The sequence below is a fragment of the Delphinus delphis genome, chromosome 15, assembly GCF_949987515.2.
Source record: "Delphinus delphis chromosome 15, mDelDel1.2, whole genome shotgun sequence".
Lineage (NCBI taxonomy): Eukaryota > Metazoa > Chordata > Mammalia > Artiodactyla > Delphinidae > Delphinus > Delphinus delphis.
Window position 1 is genome coordinate 68,197,518 of NC_082697.1, and position 22,755 is coordinate 68,220,272.

Here is a 22,755-nt window from a genome sequence, read left to right on the forward strand (position 1 = left end):
ACTGACTAACCCCTGGAAGCAGGGCATGGCAGCATCTGAAGTGAGGCACTCAAGGCAGGCTCGTCAAGAAGTAGACGTTTTCCCACCCGGTTCTGTTTGTTCTCGTGGTTATCCAGAGAGTGTGGAGTTTGCAGAGATCATAATCAAAATATTAGGCTTCATGCATACACTTACTAACACATAGCCAGGGGTTGTTTAGGACATGGAACCTGGAGTTTGTGTGTCTGTTTATCTCCCTTTCCATCCATCCATGGAGAACCTACTGAAACTGTGGATTCAGCCAGGCTCCCTTCGAAAGATGGTTCAAATTGACAGGTTCCTGGACCAAGTGAGTTTCCGAAATCATTTGCCAGGTGCGTGACTTTGAGCTGTCCCTTGGCAGAGGGGCCAATGGTTTGATTGAAATGGTAGGCGGGAAGGTCACATGCTGAGAGAGAGCATGAATCTGTTAGGATATGTCTGGCCATTACCACTGAAATGTGACAGAGGTCAAGAATTGAAAGATACCTTAGAAGTGGAATTCAACCCCTCCATTCTATAGATGAGGAAGCAGAGGCCCAGAGATTTCCCCAAGTGACTTACACAGGGAATATGACAGAACCAGGACGAGAAAACTCGCCCTCCATTTAATGTATGAAGAACTTTATTAATAACACTATTTACAACAGTAACAATAAAATGGGTCAGGCATGTTCTATGAAATTATTCAATTTTACTAGAAAGCAGAGCACTCTATCTAATTTATTGATCTCATGTCATCTGCACAACCACCCCAGGAAATAGATGGTATTATTACCTCCCCCGTACACGTGAGGAAACAGGCTCAGAGAGGTTAAGTAACTTGCCCGTGGTCACACAGCCAATTTAATCTGAAGTCCTATTTCTTTACCTCCGAAGCCCATACTCTTGCCTCCATGATGTTTCTTCTCTCATCTCCCAAACTCAGCTGCACAGATGTGGGATTTGAACTGCTCTTGGTCCAGTCCCGCGTTTAAATACTTTCCTGGGGGATGGGCTCCACTGAATGAATGTCCATGAAGTTTAGTTCCTAAGATTCTGCCGTCAACCCTGCCCAGGTTGTAATTCTTATCACAGTGCCCCAGAAAGCTGTTGACCAAAGGTTGAGAGAACTTCAGGAGATGAACACGTGGATCCAGGGAGACTCAAGCAGAAGGAATGTGGACAGAGAGTCAACAGAGCCAGGATTCAAACACCAGCCTTGAGACTTCCCTGGCGGTCCAGTGGTTAGGACTTGGCGCTTTCAGTGCTGTGGCTCGAGTTTAATCCCTGGTCAGGGAACTAAGATCCCACAAACCGTGTGGCACGGCCAAAAAACAAAACAAAACAGAAAACCCCCCAAAAACCACCAGACTTGCAATTCAGCAGCTGAGTAAAGATGAGTCTCCACGATCGCACGCTCTCCAATCTCAGTCGGGCTCTTAAGCCTGCCCGGGCAAGTCCCCAGACCTTCTGTTTTCTGAAGGTCCCCCTACTAAAGTTCCAGTCCCCTTGGTCTCAATGGATAGCCCATCTCCTAAGTCGGGGGGAAATTGAGGCCCATGGGTGCCCGTGGGTGGGTGGCTTTCCTGCTCCTGTATAGTCATCTTGACCTCTTTCCCTCTGTGTGTCAGCAAACAGGTGCCTCCCCCCGCCCCCCGTGAAGACTTTCCCCTTCTGCTCTGAACCCCTGTTCTCCCATGTCCTTTGCGCATCTGCTCTGGCCAGTCTGTGCCTACAGCTTCTCTATATATTAATCAAAGCTCCTATGGTTACAAATAGGAACCCAATTCAAACTGACGTAATGACTAAATTTTTTTCAAGTATTTAGCTGTGGCTGGATCCAGGGTCTCAACAGTATCAAAAGCCATCCACTTCTCTGTCTCCCTGGGATGGCTTTCCTGCCTGTTGATTTCATTCTTCATTCCCTGAAGGCTTTCTTGGGCACATAGCTACTCCAGACTTAGTACGTCCCATTATTTTCGCAATTTCTGCCGAAAAAAAGAGCTTCCTTTTCCTAAACTTCCCAGCAGCCTGGAACTCAATCTTGTCGGAAGGTATTGGGTCATATGGTCATCTCTAAAGCAATCACTGGGCCTGGGGGTTGGGGAGATGGAATGTTCTGATCGGCCAGGCCTGGGTCACCTGCCAAGTGACTGGGTCTGCCCCTATCTAAAGCGGACATCCTGCAGAGGGGAAGGAGTGGGTCCTCCAAGAAAAATAAAGCCACGGTGCCTGCAAGCCCAGCAGATATCCACTCTGACTCCATTCTGATTCATTCTCCTCACACAGAAACATGCTAAGTCTCTCATCTTAAAAATCCCTTGCCTCAAACCTGGATCCCTCCATCCTACCGCTAGGGCTCCTGCCCTATCTTCTCATACAAACAAACTTTGGAAGGAGTTCTTGCTGTCTCCACTTCATTACCTTCCATTCTTTCTACAGTTCAGTGCAATCTGGCTTCTGCCGCCACCATTCTATTGAAATTTCTCTCCTTGAGTCCGCAATGACCCCAGATTGTCTCCTCTCGTGGACTTATCTTTCTTGACCTCATCAAATTGGGCACTTTGATCTTCCTTCCTTAAGAAAAAATCTGAAAAAGTAACAACTTCCAGCAGCATCAAAAGCTATGCAGTGAAATTAAGTACCTCCCCAGAGACCCCTAACTAGGCTCCGTGGCTCTCCTTCCCAGAGCCACTCACTGCGACCGGCTTCCTTGGGTGCCCTTCTGGAGACGCTGTGTGCAGCACAGAAGTCCTCCACATCACACACAGGGATGTTAGTGCTCGTGTTCAATTCCCATGCCTGGCTCTACTCCTGCCTTCCATCTTGGAGATTATTTTTTATTTTTTTTTAACTTTTAGATTGGAGCGTAGTTGATTAACAATGCTGTGTTAGTTTCAGGTGTACAGCAAAGTGATTCATTTATACATATACACGTATCTATTCTTTTTCAAATTCTTCTCCCACTTAGGTTGTTACATAACATTGAGCAGAGTTCCCTGTGCTCTACAGTAGGTCCTCGTTGGTTATCCATTTTAAATATAGCAGTGTGTACATGTCTATCCCAAACTCCCTAACTATCCCTCCCTGCCCCCCGCCCAGCTGGTAACCATAAGTTCCTTCTCTAAGTCTGTGAGTCTGTTTCTGTTTTGTAAATAAGTTCATTTGTATCATTGTTTTTAGATTCCGTGTAAGTGATATCACTGGTTTTTTTTTTAACATCTTTATTGGAGTATAATTGCTTTACAATGGTGTGTTGGTTTCTGCTTTATAACAAAGTGAATCTGCTATTCGTATACATATGTTCCCATATCTCTTCCCTCTTGCGTCTCCCTCCCTCCCACCCTCCCTATCCTACCCCTCTAGGTGGTCACAAAGCACCGAGCTGATCTCCCTGTGCTATGAGGCTGCTTCCCACTAGCTAGCTATTTCATGTTTGGTAGTGTATATATGTCCACGCCACTCTCTCACTTTGTCACAGCTTACCCTTCCCCCTCCCCATATCCTGAAGTCCATTCTCCAGTAGGTCTGTGTCTTTATTCCCGTCTTACCCCTAGGTTCTTCATGACCTTTTTTTTTTTTCTTAGATTCCATATGTATGTGTTAGCATACGGTATTTGTTTTTCTCTTTCTGACTTACTTCACTCTGTATGACAGTCTCTAGGTCCATCCACCTCACTACAAATAACTCAGTTTCGTTTCTTTTTATGGCTGAGTAATATTCCATCGTATATATGTGCCACATCTTCTTTATCCATTCATCCGATGATGGACACTTAGGTTGCTTCCATGTCCTGGCTCTCGTACGTAGAGCTGCAATGAACAGTTAGGTACATGACTCTTCTTGAATTATGGTTTTCTCAGGGTTTTATCAGCACGTCTAAATCTACTTCATTCTTTCAGTAGCTTCCTAGTTTCCTATATGTGCGAGTTTATCTGTAGGATAAGCTCAGCGTCTCTCCCTCCTTTTCAGGCCCCTCTTCTCCCTTGTTCTTACAGCACTGAGCTGACTGATTTTCCTCCTGTCTCCATAACCACTCCCGGCAGAGATACTGCATGAAGACTTCTGATGACAGTTGAACTTGGAGGATCAAGACATGCCCATGACCCAGAGAGGGAAAGAACAAAAGTGTATTTTTTGTTTATTTACAAGTGCAGTTCTTAAAAGCAATCACAAAGTGCCCTCCAATTAGGGTATGAAAAACAGCAGCTCAGAAGTGGTGTGTGAAACTGCTCGAAATGTCTTTCCGAGGAAGTGAGGCTTGGATGGGAGAGAGGAGGTGTCCCTTTTGTGCCTGGGCCCACGTTTTCCTCACTTTCTCTAACCAAAAGCCCCAGGGCCTGGCTTCACCTTGTGGCTTCCCACATATCTTGCCAGCCTTGGTGGGAAAGATTTCGTGTTTTAAGTGTCTGTAACTTGTTAATGGTAATATCCTCGTGATCTCAGAGAGACAGCAGTGAGCGGTCCTGAAGAGAAATCTTAGCTCCCTGCCCAGGAATCAGACCTGGGTAGCGTGGATGAAAACCGGAAATCCTAGCTGCTGGTCCTCCAGGGGCTAGAGGCTAGAAGCAAAGTTGCCCTGGCTCTTGCCCTGTTTGGAAAATGAATTTCTCAAAGAGGCAAACACTGTAAGAACAGGTACAAAGTTTATTATCAGAGACACAGCATAACGTGTGGGAGAGCACACAAAAAGCAGCTTGTTTATTTAAGACAGAAGCAAGGCAGAGATACACACCCTGAGAGAAAGGGCGTGGGTGTCCTCCCTAATGAGGAGAAGTGCAATGAAGAGGTGGTTAAATCATTTACATAGGGCAGTTCTTCTGGGTCTTTGCTTACCTTTGGCCAATTATCTCACTTGTTTTCCACACCTGACCTGTCCTAGGGCCCTCCCCAATACGTGTGCACATGTTTTTTGCCAAGATGGATTCCAGCACAGAGGCCTGTGGGAGGTTTGACAGCACCTATTACGGGGTGGCGTCCTCTCCTTATTGACCCCCGAGAAGCCTTCCTGTGTATGTGCCGTTGGCAGCTGGGGAGCTGATAGATGTGGTTGTCTTATCTCCTTACTCTGGCAGAGCTCAGCCCCTGCCACCAGCTTTGTCCTTGGAATGTCATGGGAAAACAAAGCTCCGGTTTACTCCGCTGGACAAACTCCAGCTGTCCAGCCCAGGGGCCCATCTACCTTCTACCTCGCTAGGATAGGTTGGGTGTGGCAGGGCCTGTAGGATCCCTGGTTGCCAGGGTACAGCCACGCCCATCAGATTAGCTCATTGGACAGGACTGGGTAAGTCAGCACTCAACAGCGGCTACAGCTACCGTGTCAGAGATTTTATGTGCATTTTGTCAAATCAACCTCACCGCATCCTGCGAGACAGATCCATTTGACATAACAGGAAACCTGGCTTAGGGAATTTAGCTAACCTGCTTACCATTTATCTGGCTGGGGATGGGTGGTGCTGAGATTGGTACCCAGGTCAGCTTTTTTTTTTTTTTTTTTGTGGTACGCGGGCCTCTCACTACTGTGGCCTCTCGGGTTGGCGCGCACAGGCTCAGCGGCGACGGCTCACGGGCCCAGCCGCTCTGCGGCACGTGGGATCCTCCCGGACCGGGGCACGAACCCTCGTCCCCTGCATCAGCAGGCGGACTCTCAACCACTGCGCCACCAGGGAAGCCGCCCAAGTCAGCTTTCAAGTCCATACCACATGATCGGATACAGTCTGTAAGGCAGTGAGATGTCGCTGTTGCCCCGTGGCCTTTGGAATCAAGCAAAGCGGGCTCTGAATCGTGGTTCTCCTCCTTTACCTTGTAGGACCCTGACCAAATGGTTAACTTTTCACATTTTCTGCTAAGTGGAGATAATCCTTTTCCTGCCTATCTTACCAACTTGTGAGAATCAAAGCTATAAAAACACAAGCAAGTAAAAGCGTTCATTACTATTTGAGGGCAGCTTATTCGAAGCCAGCAACATGGTTTAGGATGAAGGTGAAGAACAGATACGAACAATATGATACTTTGTTGACATGGGGAAAAGTTTAGAGTATATTTCATGTCGTTTTTTAAAAAGCAGGCTAAAGAATAAAGTGATGAGTCTACAGGTTTTAGAGTAAAAAGCATCCGTCCGACAATTCTTCCAGCCATCCAGGACACAGACCAAAATGTTAACATAATAAAGGTACTGGGGTGGGGGAATTACAAAGGGTTTTGTTGTTTCTTTTTCGTGGTGCTTGGGAACAAGTTATTTGTTTCTGCATAAACGGATCAGTTGTCAGATCTTGGATCAAATCCTAGTCAGTTACTTAAGCTCTAAATCTATTCCTCATTGTAGAGCAGACTTCATAGAACTGTTGGATTAAATGAGATCATGCTTGTAAAGCACTTATACAGTATTTGGCTAATAATAAGCACTTAATATATGCTACTATTCATCCCTTTGACAACACTGAGTGCCTACTCTGTACTGGGACCTGGAAATTGAGGGGTGGGCAAATCCGATGTGGCTTCAGCTCTCATAGAGCTTACAGTCTAGATGGGAATATAGACAATACAGATACGCAAAGAAATAAACATGTAATCGTAGATTGGGATATTCACGTATTTTATTTCCTGTGGAAGAAATGAACAGATTGCTCTGAGAGAGTAACAGGAGGAGAAAGGGTGAATCTGCTTTACTTGGAGGCGATCCAGAGGCTCACCTCACCTTCTCTGAGGAGGTAGCATTTAACCTGAGATCTGGAAGAAAAGAAAACATTGCATGTTGTTTTAAATGAAGATCTTTTTAAAAATGAAACTTGCTATCAAGCACAAAAGGCCCCCTCTCTTGCCAGCTTCCTCCTTAATAGACACAGAGATCAAATATTCCTGATTGTAAGGGACCTTCATTGTTAGGAAAGGAGGCTTTAATCTTTCCTGCTTTGCCAAAGCCCAGACCATGCAGAATATTGTCAGACTCTGCTCCAGAAAAACACCTTGGTCCACGGACAACTTTTAAAAATGATCAAATGCGTGTGCCTGACATGGCTGGCTGCTTCTGCCTGGGTGGGTCCTTCCTGCGTTCTCCTGCTGCATAGAACCATAGGCATAAAAAGGATCCCGAATTTCACTGAATTTGCACATTAAAAACAGAGAGAGAGAGAGAGAGAGAGAGAGAGAGAGAGAGACAGAGACAGAGACAGAGACAGAGACTCCCTTGTCTTTTAGCCAGACCATATCGCTTGGGTATCTTTTCATTGTGACCTAGTCACGGTTCGTTGTGACCTAGTCTCTGGTGTCTTGATGGAGGCTGGGTAGGAATCTCCCCTGTGCCATTGGCCTCATGTTATCAAACTTGATTAAGCAGTGAGAAGTATGGGGTGGACCTTTACCTCTTCTCCAGCATCTTGCTCTGTCCCTGACCTCTTTTCACCTCCATTTCTTCCCTGGGCTCTTCCTTTCCCTCCTCCAAAGAAGCAGTGTCTTTCTTTCCAGTCCCACTCAACTTAGATGTCATCTCCTCGGAAAGTCTCCCTGGCCCTTCTCGCGTTCCTCACCTCTGTACTCAATCGCAGCACTTGTCACGTGGCACCATGCCATGGCCTGTGTGTGCACCTGTCTCCTCTGCTAGACTATAAACTCAACGATGGCAAGGACAGGGTCTGTCTCATGTGTCATCATATTTTTGGTGCCCAGCACACCGATGGACAGAAGATGCCCATTTAGATAACCTAAATATTAGCCTTTGTCATCATCCCCAAATCCACACTAGGGCAGCCATTTGGGAGATCTTAGAGTTTTTAACTAAGATGAAGTACATTAAACAGCACCAGGCAGATTTCGGCAATTTGGCTACATCTTCCCATTCCCTTTATTTCTATTTTCCCCCTTTCCTCCACTGTAATAGCTCCCTCATTTAAAATAGCTTTTGTAGTTTTTGTCCTTATTATACACAAAATAATACTACTTGACTATTATTTAAATTTTCAAAAACACAATAAGCATAAAAGATAGAAAAATCAAACAATCTGTAACTCTCCCAATCTGTAGAAGCACGTGTATAATGTGCCTGCAGGTAGCACGCACACATTTATGTCTGTAATTTATAGAATGGGAACATATCGTGCACACTGTCATTAATTATATATAACTGTTATTTAATATTCTTCTACATCTTATTTTAATTTTTAAAAGCATTTTGCATGGCAATACATAAAATAGATGGATCATTATTTATTTAACTCTTCCCTGTTGGCCGAGAGTTGATTTAAAAATTTTTTTTTTCCCTCTAACAATTCTTTGATGAACATCCTATATCTTGATGGGATAAACCCAGGGGTATAGATAGAGCAGGAGTCCAGGAAAAGCTCCTGGAGGAAGTGTCTGGAGACAGAGAAGGACGCGTAGACAATGATGGGGAACAGGGTGGGAGGCAAGTGTTCCCGGCAGAAGAGACAGCCTGTGCTAAGGCTCGGAGGTGAGAGTGCATGAGGGTTCTAGGAGCTGGGAGGATGTCAGGACAGCTGGTGGGTGTGTTGTGGTGGGAGGAGCTGGGCTGCGGGACCGTGGGCAGCGAAGAGGCTGTTGACCAGGTGACCAGGGCCGAGTCCTAAACAGCCTGTAAGCCATGCTGAGGAGTGTGGCTTCGGGCAGTGGGACGCCATCGCAGACTAGAGCAGGGAAGTGACATATCCAGGTTGGCGTCTCTGAAGGCTCCCTGTGGTTGCTGTGACCGAGCCAACTCCACATTAGACAGCTAGACTTGGAGGTGTTATTAGCGCAATGAAACAGAAATTAGAAAGAAGAGAAGAAAAGGAAAAGAAGAGCTCACATGTAACGGCTCACAGATAAGCTTTTCAAACGGTCTTGTCTCTTAAATTCGGGGGCACAAGGAAACAAGTCAGAATCCTCACTCCCCTCTCCAACCCGGGAAGAGGTTCCCTGTGATTTTAAATAACCTAGTTGGCTTTGGCCCCCATTCCTGTTCCAGGAGCCCCAGTGATGACAAGGGGGTTGGATTTTCTTCTCGCCACTGAGTGAGGGTGAAGCATCCACCCAAGACAGCCAGAGAAGCAGGTGTGGTCCACTCTGCGTTTGCAATTAGATCCCAGCCGCTGAGCTGCCCCTTCTCCAAGGACACAGCGGGCGCAGAGCTGATCAGGGCCGTGCCTCCCAAGGGCTGATGTCTCCATTTAGGGAGCGCTCCTGAAGCTAATGGGCAGTGACAGCTCCATTTGAAAAACACGGAAACACTTAGGGAGGCTGTGATCTGCCAGCCTCGTAAGCTGCTTATTAGCAAGGAAATCACGCTCCCGCTGTATTGTGCCCCCTTGGTTAACCCCTGTTCCTGCATCTCCTCTCTGCTATCTCACTTAAAGATTTCATTGTTCTCCAGGCAGTGGGGGGAGTGATGGGAGAGGAGGCTGCGGAGCTTCCAGAAGCTGTTTCTCTGTCTCCCATCACAGCCTCTGGGGAGGCCCCAGCAGAGCAACAGCCTTCTGTTGTGGATAGGAAATGGATGGTTTTTAAAGAAAAATGGCCCCTGAAGACTCTCTGTGTCTCAGCTAACAGGCTTCCTGCACTGGCTGGCTGAGGTCCCAACACCCAGAAACACCCGCCGGGCTGCCTCGTAACACGCCTTCCCACTCCTCCATCCCTGCCACAAATACCTCTTTGTTTTTTCCAGCTCCATCCCTTCTGCTCCACCCTCTTTTCCACAGCCCCATCCACCATCTCTCTCCTCTGGATGATCGCCACCATCTTCTACCCTCCCCGCCGCCTCTGCCATCAGTCTAGCGCTGCTTCCTTTTCAGTCCTCACACCGCAGCAAGGGGACTCCCTCCTTGACCCTTGACTCCTCCACTGGACTCTCCAATTTATCATGAATGAAACCAAGTGCTCCATGTCTTCCAACAAACATGCTTTACCCCTCGTGTCCCCCACTCACCAAGTAACTCAGACCACAAGCCCTCTCATACCCCATGTCCGATCCATCAGCAAATCATGTCAACTCTAAATTCAAAGTAGACCCCCCACAAACAAATGCATCTTCCCATCTCCCCCAGTCATCTTCCTCCAGGCCACCATCATCTCTTGCCTGGATTATGCGACAGCCTCCTGACTGGTCTCACTTTTTCCACCTTTTCCCCTCGTCCACCCATCGGTCTATTTTGGACACAGCCCCAATGATGCTGCTTAAATATAAGTCAGAATTGTCCCCAGGGCACAAAAGAGGAAACTGAGACTTGAAAGGACTTGGCTGGAGTTGCACAACTAGCGGTCAGTGATGGCAGAATTCGAACCCATGTCTGCAGATGCGTGGGCTTCCTTCTCTCCCAATAGGAAGGGGGCAGGAGCTGAGGCTCTCTGAGAACTCGGTCCTCTGAGCACATATCCAATACCTCTGCTTCCCTTGATCGTAAGCTTGAAAGAGGAGCTTGTACTGCTTGGCTTTGCAGCTTATCTTCCCTCTTCCAAGGACTGAAGTTCGGCGGCAGCCCTGCATTTTCTCATCAGTCTCCTCCCAATTACCAAATGCCATGGCCCATTTTCAGTAACTTTCTTGCTTGACCTCTTGGAGATATTTCAGCTGTAACAGTGCCCTCTCCTTGGATTCCTCTCCATCCTCAGCTTGTCTGCTGCAGCTCTCTCCTGATTCTCTTCTTACCGCTTTAAGTGTTAGGGGCAATATTCCCTTTGGCAAATGACAATCAGATACGTACCTCACAGGGTGGTTATGTGAATTAAAAAGCTAATGTATGCCACACACTTAGCAAATGTCAGTTGTCTGGAAAGTGCTCAGTGGTTTTAATTACTATTGTTATTATCTTTTTTTCTACCCTCCATAGTCTGTCCTTTAAAAAAACTTTTTCAAGACCTCTGTCCTGAGCTCCAGAACCCATACTTCTGACTCCCCCAGATCATCTCTGAGAATCTCAGTGGCCCCTCAAAGTCATCATGTCCAAAACGGAAATAGTCATCTTTCTGAATTCTCCCGCATTCTTTGTCTTGGTGATTGATATAAGCATATTCTCTGTCATTCAAACCAGAGACCTCATGATCCCCATCCTTGGCTTCTCCCCCTGCCCCCCACCCCTACCCCACTCCATGCGGTCAGTCACCAGCTAACGACCATTCTTGCAACATGGCGCCGGGAGATTGGCTCTGACATCAGACAGAAGTGGTTCACGCGCAGCTCTCCTGTTCATTAGCAGCGGGACCCTGAACAAATTACATCACCTCCTTGGCCTCAGTCTCCTTATCTGTACAATAGGGATGACAGTAATACCCACTTCATAGGATCATTGGGAGGATGAAATAAGATACTACAAGGAAAGAGCATTCCAGGGTGCCTGGAACATAGCAAATGCATAATAAATATTAACTGTCATAATTATTATTATTACTACTGCTGCTACTATGCTGTTGGGCTGTGGTTGCTGAAACACTTAGAGATTTCATGTAAACGGGTTTGCTGGTGAAGAACAAAGAAGGCCAGATTTACTGACTCATCGCTTCTCGTTAGATGAGAACTGGCGTGTGCACGTGTGTGCACTCACGCATGAGTGTACACATGTACATACACACACATGTGTCATCACTCTGCCTCAGACCAGGACCTTTCATAGAGAAGGACAGCAGGATGAGTGAGAAATGACGATGGTTTTCCCTCTAGAGCCGGATTGCCTCACCAAAGCACTGGGTTGGGTTTCATCCCACACCCTTTGTTCCCACCTGGAGGGAGAATGGCTGAGTTTACCTCCTGGCACCTTGTAATTAAGGGTCGGTGACATCACGCCTGGTGGTTGCCCAGCCATTGCAGGCACCAAATCCAGGTCTTGATCTCTTTCTCCATTGACTGGAGTTTGTAACAAACTCCTGTATCTGTGGAGCTAGAAAACATCTCCAGAGATGACTGAGAGCCAGAGGACAGTGCTTTGAGGGACCTGCTGCTTAGTATTGGGATCTCCAAGGTGATGTATAAATGTGTCATTACTTTGCATCTTGTGCCCAAGAAATATCTCAGTCACCTTAATCACATCTCCTTCAAAATGAGCTTGGCTGACTCCTTGGGGTGGGGTTGGGAGAACATGCCACATGCCACCAGCCCCACCATCCCATGCCTTTGCCATCCAGCTCCTGACTGCCCAGAAGGATACCAGAGGCAGCTCACGAGCTACAGGAACTGAAGGTTGGGAGCCCAGCGTCATGTGCCAATCAACGGTCGTGAAAATTTTGCATTTTATGTTGCTCTCATTTCTGATCATCAAAACAACCTCTCTGAGGTAGTGAAAGGGAAGGGTTTGGAGAAAACCGCACCCAGTTTTATTTCGTTCTGTTTTGTTTTGGTTGTTTTTTTTTTTTTCCACCCACCACAAATTCTTCTCTTCCCCTCTCATAGTGTGGGCGAAATGCTGAAAACTTCGACCGATTTTTCACCCGCCATCCACCAGTCCTAACACCTCCTGACCAGGAAGTCATCAGGAATATTGACCAATCAGAATTCGAAGGATTTTCCTTTGTTAACTCTGAATTTTTAAAACCTGAAGTCAAGAGCTAAGTAGATATGTAGATTTCCGTCCTTCATTTCATTCAAGCTCAACGGCTATTGTGGTGACATTTTTTTTTTTTAATTGCAAAATTGCATCCATGTTTTATTTGCTGATGAAACTAGAGTGACCATGTTTCAGGACCCAAATGTCCTCAGGTAGTTTGGCGCATCTCTGTGAGATGGGATTATGCAGATGGCATGTTGAAACTGTGGCTGCATAATTAGCACATTATCAAAGTCCTTTTAGCACTTATTTTCCCCAGCACGTCAGCGAAGTAGATCCAGTGGGGACAGAACATGCCTGCTTTCTTTCCTTTTTTCCTGCGCTGCCATTTTCACACATTTTCCAATCCCAACCATCCAATCTAGATTTTTCCTGCCAAACGGGTGGATAATCGGATGCTAGCAGTATTCTTCCACTTCTGGACTTGGAGCTTGGCTTGTATCCATGTAGGTGGTTGCTTTGACTTAGAGGGAGTTTCCTCCATTCTGCCTGGTTTGGAGGCACTGGGAGCTTTGAAAAGAACATGCTGAAAATAAAATTTTATTTGTTATTTTTTAAAACGCAAAGTTCAGAAGATTATCTAAGCCCTTTTAAAATTCTAAGAGTGTGCCTTGAAACAGTTTCAATCTAAGGGCACCTCAAGGAGTCATAAGGCAACCAACTTGGGTGCTACCTCAACGCTGTAAGCTCTGATTCCCTGTGTCCCCAATCACCTTCATCCCCAAACTACTTGAAAAGGACATTTGGACCCACTCCCTGAAAAGACATGGTCACTTTAGCAAGGTCCTGAAGGGCCATGGTTTTACATTACATTTCAAAGTTTATTTGCTTTGGGGTTTTATTTCCGTTGTTGTCCAAATGCAAAAAAAAAAAAAAATTACTCTTGTTACACATGCTTTGAAATACGTGTCCAAATGTTATTAACCACAATGACCTGCTTTGATTCACCAAGAAGACGGCTCTGGAGCCTGGCAGACCCGTGCCTGCGTGGATGGGGTTTGTCTAGGTTTGTTGCTGGCTTCGGAAAGCTAATTAAGTGCTCTGAGAAAGACCATTTCGTGAAAGCATAGACAGTTGTATTCCTCACTTTGATGTTGTTTTGCAAGATGTTTGTGGAAATGTTCGTACCTGGATGTCTGTTATGTGCCATTTTTCTTCTAGCATCGAGATACAATAAAAAAAAAAAAAAAGCAAGAAAGAAGAAATACTATTTCAAGGAAAATGGCTCTCTTTGAAAACCGTGGACCCAAACTACAAAATGGGGCCTCCTGAGGCTTCACGACAGAAAACAACTAAACCCAGAACTTAACCTTGGCCCCAGTGTTTAGCCGGTCAGAGAGGCTGGGACTGTGGACCATTCAGGGACTCCTGGGGGCCTGTGATGGGGTGAGGTGAGCTGGCGAGGGGGGCCTCCAGCAATATCGGAGCTCAAGGCCCACATTCCCACCAGAGGCAAGTTTAGGGTCCAGCTAGGAGCCGGGCTGGGGCTCTTGATTTTCTTGTCAAAATTGCTACTCCTCCCAGCTCACACTCAACCTTTCTAGCAAGTAGGTTTATGAGCCCCCAGAAGCCCAAGGAAACCCCTTGGGTGGAAGAAATCCCATTTCCATCTGAGCAGACGAGGACAGCAGGTGGTCCCCCATCCCTGCCTCCTGTCCCCTGCTATCCTCAAGCAGCCCCAAAGACAACTCTTGTCACAAGTCCAGTGATTTCTGGAAGTGCCAGGGCTTCTAAGAGACCATCAAGGGAACTTGAAAAACTTGACAAATGTCCTTGAAGTGAGACTTCTCATCTTTAAAAAAACCATGATTTGATCTCCACTTCAGCAAAGCCCCCTGCGGTTCACTGCTTTCTGCCCGCTCTCATCTCCCTGCTGTGGGCTTTGGGACCAGCCCTGCTACCGCCGTGGTGGTAGCAATCTGGACGTCAGGGGAAGCATACGTGAAGTCCTGGCTGACAAGCTCAGGTGGCCAGAGAAGGAGGGAAATCGGGGCACAACCTCATTTTATTGTTGGGAAACCAGCATCTGGAGGGAGGAAGTGACTTGCCCAATGTCAGCCAGCTGGGATGCAAACCCAGTTTCCTGATTCTCGGTGCGGGCCTCTTTCTGCTCTGTGACTACCATCTCTGAGCTGTGCCCACCAACAGACAAGTTATTTGAGGTCCTTCACCTGGCTGTTGGGTCACCAGTCCTTTCCTTGGATATGCTCTCAGGAAGATTAAAAATGATGGAGAAACATTGGCCCATCAATAAAAGACTACAGACAACTTTAGAGAACAATGTAGGATGGATGGATGGATCGATAGAACTAGATAGCTAGATAGAGATAAATAGAATATACCCTGTGTGTGTGTGTGTATACACACACACACACACACACACACACACACACACACACTGCACTCTACATTTTCCAAATTGCTGCCATTATTTTACAAAAGTTTAATAGTTTGCAGAAATAGGTACTCGAGCCAAAGTCTCTGTTCCCCTAACACACCGAGCTGAGGGTTGGTCAGGGAAGCCTTCTGTGAAAAAGAGGGATCATTAGTCAGAATTCCTGCAGTTGCCTTTTCTATCAACATTTCAAGTGCAGAGGAGACTGAGAAACAGAGCTTTCGACATGTGTAATCCCAAGGGAATACTTTGCAAAGGTATCCAAGAAGGAAGATTTTGAATTTATTTTTGCGACCGTCCATGTATTCCACCCTCCATTCATTCACCCAACCAGCATTTATTGAGCACCGGCTCTGTGCCAGGCTCTATTGTGGGTGCCAGGAGCGTGGTGGGGAACCATGAAGATGCAGTCCAAGAAGGCAGTCATTAAACAAGTAATTAAGAGCATGATGTAATCTAGAGATAACTAGTCTCTGGGTTAATCAGGGAAGGCTTCTTTTAAGAAAGAAGAAGTCATCAAAAGTCTATGGGGCTCTGCTTTCTCTCTGGGGATCACATTTGAGGCTACAGGAGGAGATGCAGCAGTGCTCTCTTGACCCAGATTTGTGGGACAATCATATAGTGCAATGGTGGGGAAAGAGAGGCAGGAGGGTAACTGGGGTGAGTTTCCCTCCAGAAGACCAAAGGCACAGCCTCCATACTTGAACAGCTCACAGAATCACCAAGATTGGAGCAGAGACGCCTGTATGGAGAGAGGGAACTGGTTTCAGAGCTCGGTTCCGAGTCCTGAATCTCACCTTTGGGGTTCATCACTCAGATTCCTGCAGGCATTACCTTTTCTGGCCCTCAGGGAGACACCGCCCCTGGCTTAACACCACCTGGTTCTTCTAGATGAGACAGGCTGATATTTTCCAAAAGAACTTAAATCAGAGGAGAAGTTTTTAAAAAGAGACTAAAAAGATAATCCAAAGGAACCAGAACACAGTCCAGGTCAGCCATGGCTAGTTGCCTACCAGGATCTTAGAATCCCTCTTTTCATTTCTTGGACTTCTCACTAACCTGCTTCTCTTCTAAGAAAGCACAGGGCCATGGTCACAGTGACCTTCTTGGGGAATTAATAGGAAGCCAGTGGAATCAGTAACCCTCCTTGAAGGAGTGAAACTATTCTCATGTGGCTTCAGATACTATCAACCCAGAAAGGAATTGTCCCAACAGAGAGGCCCGTTCTTTCCCAATTGCTAGGGTAGAATTCAGGGCTATTTTCTATGAGGATCTGCCCATAATGGCCAGTCCTGTTTACACCATGTGAACGATGGAAGCATGAGTCATCACCAGAACAACACATGGGGAAGGGCCTTCAATACTGGGGCTGGTGGGAAGGGAACCTCTTCTGGATGCCCACAGGCAGGGAAGCCCACGGCGGGGGGACCTGAAAGGAGACAGCTGCCTGCTTCTAGCCCCAGATATACCCAGGGCCCACACCCAGCCCTGGAGCTCTCAGATCTCCAAGGAACTTAACACAGTTCTGTCCATATTGGGGCTCACAATGGACAGGGGCCCATGTGAGAGACCCGTAGGATCAATGGGAACAAATTCCATTGTTTTGCTGTAGAGTATGATCTCTAGCCCCGGGGGCAACTGTAAGTTGGAGAAAGCAAAGAGGCTCATCTTTCATAAAGTCTTCATTCATTGACTCATTCATTCAACAAATAATTGTGGAAGGCCTGCCATGTGCCAAGTCTTGGCACTGGAAATATACAGACAAGGACCTTGCCCTCCTGGAAAGAGGCAATAAATAATAACGACAGTTCCTGACAGCAGCAAGTGCAACGAAGACAATTAAAAAGATGCTAAAGTATGACTTGTGGGGTCCAGAGAGGGATGCACAGGCAATATTAGAGGAAAAGATGGCGTGGAATTCAAGCTTTTCTCTGAACACAGCAAATAACACATTCAGTGCCTGGGACAACACAAGACAGGCTGACAGCAGGCAGGACCAGACAAAGCAGAATAGGTGGGGCACGGTAAGAGACGGTCCACTGTCCAGAAAACAGCTCCAGCGGCATCTTCAGCCCACTCCCCTCTGGCCACACTTACTGAACTGCATTCTTCATGTCCCCCTCACCCCTCACCCCTACATATACACCAGAAGAGTAATTGGGGTACTTCTTAGGGACATTTTACCTGTCTCAGGGGAGCAACCAAAAAGAAGGCATTCTTGCGAGAAGTATTTTGCAAAGGGAAATGAATCCAGTAATGAGAAATCCTTGTCAGTCAGTACCCTTTAGGGGTTAAACCTAAAGCATGGATGGCCATTGACCAAATTCTAGCAAATCAGTCAATCCTCACCGACCCTTCCCTCTTGACAATCTGACACCACTCTGGCTTCAGCCAGGTAACCTGCCCGGTACCTGTGAAACCCATACGTTATCCTTGGTTGTCCTGCAATAAACCAGCCATCAAGCTTTCCCCCCAGTCAGAGAGGCTGAGATGAAGCAGAATTAGGTGCGATGTGGTTGGGTAAAAATCACTACCCCACTGTGCAATCTTGGGCAAGTCACTTTACTTTCCTGTGCCTCAGTTTTCTCATATGTCAAAGCACCAGGGGCGAGGACCTCTACCTGCCCCTAGATGGGTGGTAAGGATGGGAAGATCATAGGCTGATAGGGACCCTGAAGAGGTGAGAGCATCCCCCAGATGTGAGATCCTGTTATGAACCCACGCTCTGACATTCCCTGGTGAAACTTGCCCCAAACTGCAATTAGTAAACTGGGATTGATGCCCACCCCCCCGCAAAAAAAAGAAACTGCCAGACTAACTAGGAGAATAGAATGTTTTAAAGCTGCCCTTCCAGACTAGGAGTTTGTTGACTAGATACATTGCTGTAAACATCCTTGGAAGAAACTCTGGCTGTTGAAGACCCAAATTCTAGTCTGTGGGTGGATTTCAGAGCATCCCTTCAAAGCCTAGATCGCACCAGGGAATGTGGGGTGGATAGTGATCTGTTCCTTTCATTGAGCAGTGATCTGATGTCCCCATTTTGCCACTCTGCCTTCTGGGGAGCTGAGTGGTCATGTGGCTCTGCTCCTCTTTAAAGAAAGAAGCCTCCTAGCCACAGGGGGCGCTCTTGGATCATGTCCTCCTGGACTCTCTACTGCATGACTAATTCTGTGACATCATACCTGGTCAGAGGAAGTTTCCAACTCAATTCATCTCAAAGCCAAGGAAAACAACACACACACACACACACACACACACACACACACACACCCCCCTCACTTTCTGGCAATCCTTAAAGAAAGTCAAGGTCTCATTTCCTTTCTTAGAAAATTTCCACCAAGTTTTCTCTCCTGAAGCCAACATACAATGTGAAAGCCAGGGGATAGTATTGCAATGCCGCTGCTAAACCCTGTCAGCACAGGGCTCCTCCTGACTCTGCCCATGAGACGTCATCAGCTTCTCAATAACTGGCACGTCTTGGTCACGTTTCCTTCTTCTTATGCTGTGTTAATGTGTTTGCTTTCCATTTGGCAGAGAGACAAGCGAGACGCCTCCAATTTCGACAAAGAGTTCACCAGACAGCCTGTGGAACTCACGCCTACTGATAAACTCTTCATCATGAACTTGGACCAAAATGAATTTGCTGGCTTCTCCTATACTAACCCAGAGTTTGTCATTAATGTGTAGGTGAATGCAAACTCCATTGTAAGCCTGGAGTACAAGACTTCAGGGCAAGTGTATGTATCTATTCTAGTCTTCCAGGATTCATGGTGCATATGCTGGCATTCCACACGTGGAGAGCTTGTCCTAGAGGGCTTTTCTTTGTATGTGTAGCTTGCTAGTTTGTTTTCTACATCTGAAAATGTTTAGTTTAGAGTAAGCGCTTTATCCAGTTGTAGAGGTACAATTTTCCAAACTGCCAGAAACTCATCAAATGAACAGACGATATCAGAACTACTATGTCTGATACCAAAATGCTTCAGCATTTGTAATTTTTAAAGTCAGAAGCTAATGTTCATGGTAAAAGTTTTTACAGTTATTCTATGATATCCCCCTTGAATGCTAAGCATGACTGGTATTTTTAAATTGTGAGTAAGCTTTGCAGTTACTGTGAACTATTGTCTCTTGGAGGAAATTTTTTGTTTAAGAATTGATATGATTAAACTGAGTTAATATATGCAAACTCTTGTTTACATGTCTGCTTTTTTTTTTTTTTTTTTCCGGTACGCGGGCCTCTCACCGTTGAGGCCTCTCCCGCTGCGGAGCACAGGCTCCGGACGCGCAGGCTCAGCGGCCACGGCTCACGGGCCCAGCCGCTCCGCGGCATGTGGGATCTTCCCGGACCGGGGCACGAACCCATGTACCCTGCATCGGCAGGCGGACTCTCAACCACTGCGCCACCAGGGAAGCCCTACATGTCTGCTTTTAAATAGAGTCTGGCGCAGAGGTTACAAACTGGAGAACCATAGGCTGATGCGTAGATGAATTTCGTTTCACTTGCACAGAATTTCATTTAATTGAAATCATTGTCAACATTAAAAAATGGAAGTTTTATGTAAATTTCTAGACTTTCAGATTCACTTTTAAAAAAATCAGAAGACTGGTAGCATTGGGCCTACATTTCCATGTGGAAATAATTCAACAGAACTGAAAAATGGCTAGCTCCTTTAAAAGCAGTGCATCCTCCTATTATACCACAGTCTCCACCACCCCCTATTGTACTATGCTCTCACCCACTTCTCTGGATTCTCTAGCCATTTGAGATTGAGACCTCTGCCATTTGCCAGTCACAGGCTTAATGACCTTCATATTTTCCTGTGCCCGTAATCAGGGTACGTGCTCAGTCATCCATTTGAGTGGTTTGTGTGTATTAAATCTTCAAGCACAAAGTACAGGACATAATTTCATTGCTGCCATGGCAAAAGTCAGCAAGGAGACTGGAGTCAGGACAGAAAGAACCCTTCCGTGAGGATATCACTCATATTTGTAAAACTACTTACCTTTTACTATTTTCTCCTAACTTAGTATCTGCAACAGACAAAACAAAACAAACAGGGGTTTGCCCTTTCCTCAACAGCCATGCTTGTCCAAGGAGGTCAGAAGAGGAAGGGAAAATAAGGGAGATCACTGCTAAAAGCTGTTGGCATGATAAGGAGCCCCATTCTCTCTGAGATCAGAGTGTCACGTTACTGAACCACTGGGTGTGAGCCTGACACCTTCTCTGAATGAAATTATGCTTCTCTTTTCTTTTTGAAAGATGTAGTAGTCCAATCGGTAACACATGGCTTCGTAGCTGCTAATGCCATAGGGTAGCAGAAAAGAGCAGTTCTGTCACACCAAGTACATCATGACTCCACAGAATTTATTCATCTCCTCCCTCCTTGGAAGACCCCCAGGAAATGGGCATTGGGCAGATACAGTGAAGCCACTGGTCTTAGTGTACTCTGCAGAATTTTAGAAACTCTGCCAGTTAAAATTGGGTAAAGCCAACTTAAAAGAAGACTGTGTATTCAATGCATCACATTTAGAAAACAAAAATATGTGGATTTCTTTAGATGTGTGATGGCATGTTCCATCTAAGATGATAATAGAAAAGAGGTTGCTATTGTTACTTCTGATTCCTCCCTTTTTCATGCCAACTCCACATATTTTCTCCCTCTGCTGGATATAAACCAGTTTCATTTTGTAAATATTGAGCACCGGCTCTGAGCCAGGCATAGTTCTGGGTGCTGGGCATATAGAGACCAACAAGGCAATCCAGGACTTTCTACTCATAGGCACAAGAAGACTGCAGAAGTCCCAGCCACTTATCTTCCTGGGATCATGTCCAGTGAGACAGAGTGGGAGCTCCTGTAAGAGCCCTGTAGTTTCCTCTGACTGGCTCAGCCTGGTCCCATGTACATCCCTGAACCAAGCACTGTATCTGGGGTGGAGAGGAATGGTGGGTGAGGCACTTTGATTGGCCAGACCTAAGTTGTATTAGTTATCTACTGCTGTGTAACAAATTATTCTAAAACTTGGAAACAGCAAATATTTATTACCTCTCAGTGTCTGTGGGCAGGAATCTGGGTGGTGTGGCTTCATTGGTTTAATGCCTCTCATAAGACTGCAATCAGGCTGTTGGCCAGGGTTGAGGTCACACATGAAGGCTCGACTGGGGGAGATGGGATTCACTTCAAGTTTAATCACATGGTGTTGGCAGCCTCAGTTCCCGGCAAGATAGGTATCTCCATAGAACTGTCTTTGGACACGGCTTCCCTGGGGGAAGATGAATCAAGTGAGAGTGTCTACTCTGGAAGCCATATAATCTCAGTAGTAACCCAGTCTCAGAAGTGACATCCCATCATATTACTGTTTTCTGTTCTTCAGAAGCAAGTCAGTAAATCCAGCCCATACTCAAAGGGAGGGAATTATACAAGCTGAGAGTTCCAGGAAGTGGGGGCCTCTAGGTGTCATCTTGGAGACTGCTTACTACACACATCAGGAGCTGCACCTCTGGAGCTAGGGGTAGAGTGCCACCCAAACTACATTAACTGAGACTGGGTGAGGGACCACGCTCTGAATAAAAATCGGAAGCTGTTCTCGGAACAAGGGGAACGTATGTTGAGGAAGCAAACCACAATGGTGGGTTCTCTGAAGATGGGAATTTGGGGTTACCCCAAGGATTCCTTAAGGCTGAGAGACAGGTCAATACTGAGAAGCAATTAAAGGAATGACTCACTTGTCATTGCATTTGATCCACAGAGTCCCCATCGTTTCATTGCCAAGTTCACCACCAAAGGCAAGAGCCTGAATTTGACGTTCAGAGGAATTATAGTCCTTTGCCTTCAGGGACTCAAAATCCACCAAAGAGATGTGTTGGTAGAAACATACGCATAAGTCTACATCAATTATTTAATACTGAGTAACAAGACACTTCAAAACTTAGCGTCTTTTAAAAACAACCATTTATTTAACTCACAATGGTTTTTCTGCTTTGGCCATCCCAGCTTCTCTGATGGACTTGCCTGTGTACTTTCAGTCACCTGGAAGGGCAGCTGGTGACTGGATGGTCTAGGCTGGCCTCATTCACATGTACAGAGTTTGCAAGACTGACTGGTCTAGGGAAGGCTCAGCTGGGATGGTGTGGTTTTACTCCATGTGCTCTATTACATTCCAGCAGGCTAGAGCGTAGGCTTCCTCGTGTGGTGGTTTTGAGGACTACAAAAAGCAGCAATGGGAAGCAAACCCCAGTGCACGAGCGCTTTTCAAACCTCAGCTTATGTCATGGTTGCTGCATTCCCATAAGAGACATTCAAGGGGTGGAGAAATGGCCTCTACTTTTGGATGGGAGGCACTGTAAAAACACATTGCAAAGGCAAATGGACAGAGGGACGGAAAAATGTGTGACCAACTTTATATCTACCATGGAGTCCAACAAGGGCACCATTCGTGAACTTAGGGGACATCAAAGAAATAAGACAGGCGGGAAAGAAACTTCCAGGAACATCCTGGGCTGCCCCGTGGTCAGGCCTCATAGATCACCAGAAGTCAGTCACCCTACTTGTCTCTTCAATCTCAACATACAAAGATACGGTGCTAGAGTTCAGGCTTGCCAGTGGGATAACAAGAGTCAGCTTGAGAGCTGGTGCTATAGGTTCTTCAAACCAATGAAGACAAAGTTCTGAAATCCTCACCTGCTACTCCTGCCATGGTTTTTTTTCTCACCGCACATACAAGCTGAGATGCCAGGGAGGAATGAAAAGCAAGATAAATAATAACCAAATCTGGGACACCCAATCCAGTACCACCTATCAATATCTGGTTCTAAAAGCCCGAAAGCCAAATCGCTGAGC

General features: G+C 46.3%; 1 protein-coding gene across 4 annotated transcripts in view; it reads left to right on the forward strand.

Annotated features, from left to right (window-relative positions):
• Positions 1-19,103, forward strand: part of PRKCB (protein kinase C beta) — a 311,977-nt gene extending 292,874 nt beyond the window's left edge. For 3 of the 4 annotated variants that reach the window (XM_060031922.1, XM_060031925.1, XM_060031923.1), the window contains one exon: positions 12,372-13,829. In XM_060031922.1, the coding sequence (XP_059887905.1) occupies positions 12,372-12,530 (159 nt within the window). In that variant the 3' untranslated portion in view covers positions 12,531-13,829. Of the gene's footprint in view, positions 1-12,371; positions 13,830-18,454 lie in introns of those variants that run through there. The other variant, XM_060031926.1, reaches the window with a different exon arrangement.
• Positions 19,104-22,755: the final 3,652 nt, after the last annotated feature.